The 8,688-nt window shown below is 58.2% G+C and overlaps 1 protein-coding gene across 1 annotated transcript in view; it reads right to left on the reverse strand.

The window, feature by feature from the left end:
- Positions 1–4,364, reverse strand: part of ALX3 (ALX homeobox 3) — a 7,892-nt gene extending 3,528 nt beyond the window's left edge. The window contains exons 1-2 of the mRNA XM_057375277.1: positions 4,076–4,364; positions 544–848 (exon numbers count right to left, since the gene is read on the reverse strand). Coding sequence (XP_057231260.1) covers positions 544–848; positions 4,076–4,322 — 552 coding nt within the window. The 5' untranslated portion in view covers positions 4,323–4,364. The remainder of the gene's footprint in view (positions 1–543; positions 849–4,075) is intronic.
- Positions 4,365–8,688: the final 4,324 nt, after the last annotated feature.

An 8,688-nucleotide genomic window follows, 5' to 3' on the forward strand; every position in this document is an offset into this window, starting at 1 on the left:
GGGGATGGCAGCACCCACTGGGTGCTCCCTGCTCGCTTCCTGACCCCTCCACATTAATTTCCTCCCTGCTGGGTGCACCCTCCTCGTTTTTCTGAGCTTCACACTGCATGGAGACCCCCTAGAAGCAGTACCCTGCAAGCGGAGCCAGGGAGTGAGGCTCGGTCTCACCCTGCCCCGTGCCCCGGGATGTGCCAGCCCCAGCCCCATCCACGCTGGGCTCCCGGGGGTTCCTGTCCTGGGCTGGCAGGAGGAGCTGAGCTGGGGAGGGTGGCTGGGAATAATGGATGCATGGGGGGATCACCGTTAGCGGACTCTGACCTCCCAAATTTTGTCTCTTTCTACCCTTTGGSTGCTTCTCCTGGGTGACAGTGCCGAGGGTTCAGAGGCAACCCAGTGGCCTCAGATTTTCCATCTGAGATTAACATATTCATGGCAAAACAGCTTTTATTTCAGCATCACCTCGCGGAGAGGGAAAMCCCCCGCTCCTGGCAGCCCCCAGGGTGCCCGTGCCCATCCCTGGGAGCCAGGGCTCCGTGCCCATACCTGCACCCTGGCCTCGGTCAGGTCTGTCCGCAGTGCCAGCTGCTCCCGGGCGTAGACGTCGGGATAATGCGTTTTCTGGAAAACCTTCTCCAGCTCCTCCAGCTGGAACGTGCTGAAGGTCGTCCTGTTCCTCCGCTTCTTGCTCTTGCCCTTGCCCAGGGGCTCGGGGAGCTCGGSTATCCTGTGTTCCCGGAGACCGCCAAGGGGTGCTGCCAGTGGGCACCCCAAGTCTTGCCCCGGGGCTTTCGGGGGGACCCTGCAGGCTGTGGGAATTGTCTGGAAGCCGCCTTTGCAGCCCTTCTCACCTGGTGGGGGAGAGGCACAGCACCGGGGGGGTTAACAGTGCTAAGAGAGCCCAGAACCTTCCATGGCACAGCCCCATGCCATGCCATGCCATGCCATCCCTTCCCATCCCGCCCCATGCCATGCCATCCCTTCCCATCCCGTCCCATATCCCGAGGTATGTCGAGGTGCCGCCCCAGGAGAAAGGGTTCAGTAGGGACAGGCAGCAGGACAAATCCATCCCTGAGGAGGGCAAAATCCGTGCTCACTGAGGGAGCTGTGGGCAGSAAAAGCTCCTTGAGGGTGGGGAAAGCCCGGCTGGAGCCGCGGGTGCTCAGGGAGCTACTGGGATGGTGTGGAGGATGGGGAGGGGGCAGGGGAGGTGGGTACAAGGGGGTTTTTGAGGATAGTTTTGTTCTGCTCTTCTCATCCCCTCTCCTCATCCCTCTCCTCATCCCTCTCCTCATGCCTCTCCTCCCTCTCCCTTCCTGCCCAGTGCCCCAGCAGAGCCACAGGACCCCACAGTGACCCCAGCCCAGCCCGGCCCTGGGCTGTATCCAGCCCCCCGCACTCTGATAGTTCACGGGGAGCTCAGTGCCCGAGGCAGCGCTTCCCCAGAGCTGCAGATYCCGGAAAAACACTTGGAAAGAAGTAAAAATAACTCCCTGCCTGTTTTTTCTGAAGAAGAGCTCCCCTTCCTCACCCTCCTCTGGGGCCAGAGCAAGAGATCTGRGGGTTCCCCCATTCCCCTTGGTGCTGCTGCATTGCCGAATGGATGATGGAATGGGATCAAGGAGGAAARTCCCTGCCACGCCTTTTGGAGGTCCCCTCTGTACCCAGGGAGGTTTTTTTGTCCCCACACCCAGAGCTTGGCAGCTCCCGATGGTGCTGTTGGCACCCTGATGGGCTGAGCMAGGGAAGGGAGAACTGAATGGGCAATTGGCAGAAGGGGAGGGGTGGCTTGGGGTGCCCCATGTGCTGAGGGGACACAGAGGTGTCACCCGGGAAGGCGACAACCTAAAAATGCCGGGTTTGCCCTGATCCCACCCCAATCACCAGCTGCAGGGATTTGGGGTTCCTGCAGGTGGGGATCACTGGCTCCTCGGAGGGGCAGGATCAGACCCACGGCCTGAGAGAGGGAAATGCCTCCTTTGGGATGGATCCTCCCTCCCATGGAGCGGGGGAATGGGGTCTGTGTCCCTGCAGACCCACCCGGGGCTCTGCACCCCCCGAACCAGCCCCCRCCACGGCCTTTTCCGGCCTTTCGGTTTTGCTTTTTCGTTTTCTAATTAAGGCAATTTGGGGGCTCTGGAGAAGCCAAGCTCAGAGCCAGCTGCTTTGAATTAATGAGAAATTGTAATTTGGGGGAGGTTTGGGGGGTGATTGCTCCTTGTCCCTCTCGGTACCGACCTGTCCGTGTGTCTGGTCATGGATAACGGCAAAGGAATGAGGCCAAATTGCCATTTCCTCCCTRCTTTGGCCTCCAAAGGGCTCGGCCGCTGGGCTGGAGGGGTTTAATGATAAAAACCAAACCCCACCAAAGAGCAGACCCAAACATAACCAAAATTTAGGGAAAAAAAAAAGACCAAAATAAAATCCTGCTGCACAAAGCATCGAGTTCGGGTTGTTGCCCCCTTTTTTTCAAAGAGAACACGGCACGTTTCCGAGGGACCCGTGGGTTTTAGCATTGTAGACAAATAAATAAATAGTCAGAAAGAATGAAAAAGCAGGAAGGAGCAGGATGCAGGCACGTATCTAAACAAACACAGCGGCACAGGGGGACAAAGGGAAGATAGAGATATTTTTCTCCCACTCCTTCTTCCTAAACTGTCACCCCCTGAAAAATTCGGCGGCGCTKGGGAAGGCGGCAGCTGGGGAGCAGCTGTACAATTCCTGGGATAATGGGGAGGGGAAGGAACTCCAAAGGATCATTAGTGAAGGGATGGAGGCATGGAAAGGACTCCCAGGAACCAGGGGAAGCACCCGTGGAACGGCAGCATCCCCCCGCCGTAGMGGCAGCAGGTAAGCGCCGTGGCGGGGACTCTCCCGGTGCTCCCAGACAGTTTTTCCCCGGCGGTTCCCGGGCCCTTTTCTACCTGTTCCCCGARGCGGCTTTGCTGGGTCTCACCTGGTTCCCACTGCCCCCGCGGCGCTGCCTTTTGCTTCTTTTATTAAAGCGAAAATGGGGAAAAAATACTAAAGCAAAAGTGGTGGAGGGGAAATATTAAAGCGAAAGTGGTGGTGGGGGGGGAATATTAAAGCGAAAGTGGGGGGGGGAGGGAATATTAAAGCGAAAGTGTGTGTGGGGGAAATATTAAAGCGAAAGTGGGGAGAATATATTAAAGTGAAAGTGGGGGGAAAATATTAAAGCGAAAGTGGGAGTCCCGGAGGAGCCCCCAACGGGCCCAGCTGGGGAAGGGCGAGGGAACGGCGGGTGTGGGGAGAACCCCGGGGATGAGCCCGGTCCTGTCCGAGCCTGGAGAGGGATGCGGAGCCCCGGGACATCGGGGCCAARGGGAACCGGGTGCTCTGGAGCTGCGGCGATGGGTCCCGAGGAGCACCGGAGAGCCGGGAGCGCTGCAGCGGGTACCGGCAGCGAGAGCGGAATCGCCCCGGRGCGAGGCACCGAGGAGTCCCGGGGAACGGGGAGCGCTGGGGCTCCGGAGCTGGGTACCGGGGATCGGGGTGCGCTGCCAGCCCCGCAGCCCGGCCTCTCCCAGGCCCCGGGGCTGCCTCCGATCCTGCTCGGTGCGGTCCGGGGACGGGAGGCGGCGGCCGGACGCGGCTCTCCAGCCTCCTCCGGGGAACGCGGCCGTTCTCCGTCCCCAGGAACGGGGACCCGCCGCTCCCCAGCCCGGGTCGGTCCCCGCCGTCGCGGCAGCGGGGCCGCGTCTCTCCCGACGCCTTTTCTGCCTCTCCCCGCCCTTGTTTCTGGAGAACGGGAACCGAACCGGAGCCCCCGGTCTCTGTCGCGACACAGCCCCGGCCGCCCACACTCGGCAGCACCGCCGGCTCCGGCTCCCGTCGGGCGATGTCCCGCTGGTCCCCGACGGGACCRTATCGCGACATCGGCTGCCTCGGAGAAGCGGGGAGCGCGTCGGCGAAATGACGCTCTTACGGGGGTCAGGGCTGAGGCTCCCAGCAGATCCCGAGGCCGCGGCGGGGGCAGAGAGGGGGGAAGAGAAGCAGAAGGCGGCGGGAGGGGATCGGCGGCCCCTGACCCCCCATCCACCCGCCGCTCCCCCGGTACCTGCAGCCCCGGCCGGGTACAGGGGCTTCCCATGGACGGCCACGGCGGGGGGGCCCGGGCTGGCGATCCCCAGGTACCGGGGCTGTGCCCGGGCCGGCGGGCAGCGGCCGGGGCGGGGGCTGAGCGGCGGCGGCCGCCGGTGGGGCCCCGGTGCACCGAGGGCGAAGGCGGCAGGAGGCCGGGGGAGCCCCGGGGGACCCCCAGGCCGGCGAGGCGGGGGGAAGGCCGGGCAACCCGGTGTCTCCATGGCGCAGGTTGGAGGGGACGGGGACGGTCCGCGGGAGCGGATTTTGTGCGGGGCACCGGGAGGAGGGGGACGGGGGGCGATAGGGAGGGAGGGGTCGGCCCGCAGCCCCCCCGCCGCCCCCACCCCACAGCCAGTCACGTGTGTGCTCCCAGCACTTGGTTAACCCTCTAATCCCAAATCCTGCCCCCGCCCAGGACACGTTCCCGRGTGGGTCAGATCCCTTCATCCTCGAGGCCGGAGCTGCGCTCTCCCCTCCCAGCGCTCCCGGTGTCTCCCAGCTACAGGAAATGCCCAGGGCCCTTCTTTGATTTAAAACTTCATCCCTGACTGCGGAGAGCAGCAAGAAATACCAGACAGGGAAGAAACTTCCATTTTCCTGAMTCTCTCTGGGTTTATTTTCCCCTTCACAAACTCTACAGAACCCATTTGCAGCCTTTCCCTCCCCAAAGCCAGGGCTGAGGCCTGGGACAAGCTGGCTCAGGGGTGATTGTGACCCCGGGACAAGGGGAGCAGGGATGATTGTGGCCCCAGGAAATGGGATCCAGGATCCCTGGAGGTGCTGGTGTGGGTGGCACTTGCTCCCAGCACCAAGGAGGTCCCATCCTGCTCCCCTGGTGTCCCTGTCGATGCTTCCACAGCCCAGGGTTTGGATCAGCCCAGCATCCCGAGTTTGGCTTTGGCATCAAGCACTGCTGTGGAACAGAGCAGATCAGAGTCTGCCTGGACTTCTTTATTCCCCTTTTTTTCCGGCATTTTGCTTCTCTGCTCCCCAGGGCTGGAGGTTTGGCTTGACTGGGGGAGGATACAGTTCTGGGGGTGTTTGTGTGCAAAATGAGGAGAAAGATTGGGAATTCAAAGGCTTGGAGAAGGAATTAAATAAAGAGCATGGAGAACTTAATGGAAATCTGGGCTGAGGGGAATTATCTGATTTTTTTTTWAAAAAAAAATCTGAAGTTTTTTACCCCGCCATTTGCTGATTTTCTCTTGGAGTTCATTCTTGGGGATCTCTCCTTGCTCCAGGTCTACCAAAAAATAACCTGCAGGTGTGGGGGTTKTAGGGCAGGGGAGGAACTGCCTGGRAGCAGCAGAAAGAGGTGGAGAAGGAGCCGGCAGATCCCGGCTGTGTGATGTTAAAGAGCGGAACAAGGGGATAACACTGACTATAAATAACAAAATAACATTACGGCTTTTATTGCTGGTGTCGGGCACGGGCTTCGTTATCCAGGCGCAGTGAAAACGGGGAATCACGAGAAAATCTCCTTTCAAAGAGTTTGTGATGTAAATATGTCACATCTGTGTCTCAGCTAAGGATTGATGCGCTGTTTGGACGTCGGAAAAAMCGGTGTTGCTGCAGGAGCGATGGATTTGTGGTGTAAATCACGGCGGGATTTTCCAACCTCTGCTCGGGGAAACCCTGCAAGAAAATCCTGARTTGTGATCCCGACCTCAAAATTATCCTTTTCGAGTTTTGTGAGGGGCTGGCTCTGCACAGAGGGGTCTGAGCCTGCAGAGCCCCCTCCTCACCCTCCTTTTAATGCCCACGATGCTCCCTGTGCATCCCCCAGCGTTCCGTGATACTTTCCCTTAGCAGCAGCTGCAGCTGCGGGATTTTTCCTATCTGACTGTCCACAGCTCGCTGAGCGCTGTAAATTATGGCTGAATAGGGACTGGGAGACCTCTGACCCACGACAGGTCATTAAATGTTATTAAACATAACACAACTCCTGRAAAGGATGATTCGTTTTAAGGTTGCTCTCCCAGTTTTACTGCTGGCATTTAAAGGAATTTAACAGCAGAGGGATGAGTCTATCCACGGCTGCCGGTATGGTTTAGGATGGGCTGGTTTAGGATGTGCTGATTTAGGATGTGCCGGTTTAGGATGTGCTGGTTTAGGTTGTACTGGTTTAGGATGTGCTGGTTTAGGATGGGCTGTTTTAGGATGTGCCGGTTTAGGATGTGCTGGTTTAGGTTGTACTGGTTTAGGATTTGCTGGTTTAGGATGGGCTGGTTTAGGTTGTATTGGTTTAGGATATGCTGGTTTAGGATTTGCTGGTTTAGGATGTGCCGGTTTAGGATGTGCCAGTTTAGGATGTGCTGGTTTAGGTTGTACTGGTTTAGGATGTTCTGGTTTAGGATGGGGTGGTTTAGGTTGTACTGGTTTAGGATGTGCCGCTTTAGGATGGGCTGGTTTAGGATGGACTGGTTTAGGATGGGCTGGTTTAGGTTGTACTGGTTTAGGATGGGCTGGTTTAGGATGTTCTGCTTTAGGATGGGCTGGTTTAGGATGTGCCAGTTTAGGATGTGCCAGTTTAGGATGTGCTGGTTTAGGATGTGCCGGTTTAGGATGTGCTGGTTTAGGATGTGCTGGTTTAGGATGGGCTGGTTTAGGTTTAGGACTGGTTTAGGATGTGCCAGTTTAGGATGGGCTGGTTTAGGTTGTACTGGTTTAGGTTGTACTGGGTGGGCTGGTTTAGGATGTTCTGGTTTAGGATGGGCTGGTTTAGGATGGGGTGGTTTAGGATGGGCCGGTTTAGGATGTGCCGCTTTAGGATGGGCTGGTTTAGGATGTTCTGCTTTAGGATGGGCTGGTTTAGCATGTGCCGGTTTAGGATGTGCTGGTTTAGGATGTGCCGGTTTAGGATGTGCTGGTTTAGGATGTGCCAGTTTAGGATGGGCTGGTTTAGGTTGTACTGGTTTAGGTTGTACTGGGTGGGCTGGTTTAGGATGTTCTGGTTAGGACGGGGTGGTTTAGGATGTGCTGGTTTAGGATGTGCTGGTTTAGGATGTGCTGGTTTAGGAAGTGCTGGTTTAGGATGTGCTGGTTTAGGAAGTGCTGGTTTAGGATGGGCTGGTTTTCCAGGCTGAAGAGATTGCTCGGAGCCTCCTGGACAAGTGGAGAGCTCTTGGGCTGGTGGGATTTGGGGTGTTTGGAGCTGAAGGCAGCATGAGGTTTGTGAGATTTTGGGGGTTTGTGCCAGTTCCTGGAGCTGCCAAGGAATTTGGTCTTTCCAGCAGGCAGGGATGAGGACCGGGACCCCCAGGATGCCCTTCAGAACCTGCCCCCAACCCTCTGCCCTGCTTTTCCTGTGCAAAGAGCCAGACCAGGGTGTCTGGATTTGTGGTGGATGTGTTGGGTGTTTTGGGATCAGGGAAGGCTGAAAAGGGGCTGCCCCTTCCCCGTGTGGACCTGGCTGGAGGAGGGGAGTCCYTGTGGTGCTCCTGCCRCTCTCTGGGGTTCATTTTCCATGGRTCAGCTTATTTTGGGCAAAGAATGATCCCACCAACTTCTCAGCTGAAAAGCTTCCAGGAGAAACTTTTCACAGCGTCAGCGTCCGACTCATCTCCAAAAGGGGAAAAGCTGCTGGGTCGGCTCTGGGGGTGGAATGACCTTTGTGACCCAAATTTAACTGGATCTTCCACCAAATGAGCCTCACCAGAGTGCCACCTAGAGCGGCAGGAGGGCTCTGATGGGATCCTCTGTGGGGAAGGGCTGCTTTTGGTTTGTCTCCTGCTTTCTGGGAGGATTTTTTCCTTTCCTCTTTGCATCCCGTTTGCTTTCCCGGCCGCCTCMAGCCATCCCAGCGAGCCGCCTCTCCTCCCCTGGGACCGCGGGATGTCGCAGGAGGGCTCTGCCGGGGGGATTTACAGAGCTCTGCTGTTTGTAGGAACATCCCTTCACAGCCAAGATTTCTCAGCGTTACCCAGAGCCCCGGGAATGCTGGCGGGGGCTGTGGCAGCGCCTGGAGCACGGGGAACGCGCTTCTCCATCCCCAGGGACGCGTTTCCCCTCCCAGCCCCAGGGTCGGGCAGCGCAGAGGAGGAGCAGCCGCCGACATCCAGGTCCAGCTCCGGATTTTCCTCGAGGGCAGTTTGGTTTGATTATTTTTGACAGTTTGGGAAGAAAATTCGTTCCTGGGAGCCTCTCCTGGAGGAGAAGCTGTGGATTCCTCTGGAGAGCAGGGGGGCAGCTCCGTTCAGCTCAGCTCAGCTCAGCTCAGCTCAGCTCAGCTCAGCTCAGCTCAGCTCAGCTCAGTTCTGTTCAGCTCAGCTCGGCTCAGCTCAGCTCAGCTCAGAGTGGCTGTGGCACACGGGCTGAGGCTCAGGGACAGGGACAGGGACAGGGACAGTGTGGGCACATCCTGAGGGTGATCGAGCACCGCAGGCCCCTCCCGCCTCAGCATTCCCGGCTCTGTCGGGTGCTTCCTGACGCGCTCGGAGCAGTTTTTGGAGGATGTTCTCCAGCTCTGCTCTTCCCCTCCATCCCAGGAGAGCATTCCTGTTCCTCCTCAGCCCGGGGATGCGCCGTGTGTGGGCAAAGGGAGCTGGAACAGCCGAACAAAGGCCCTTCCCTCTCCTTTCAGGGATG

This window comes from Malurus melanocephalus, unplaced genomic scaffold (genome assembly GCF_030028575.1).
Source record: "Malurus melanocephalus ecotype Western Australia unplaced genomic scaffold, MMel_1.1 scaffold_243, whole genome shotgun sequence".
Classification (NCBI taxonomy): domain Eukaryota; kingdom Metazoa; phylum Chordata; class Aves; order Passeriformes; family Maluridae; genus Malurus; species Malurus melanocephalus.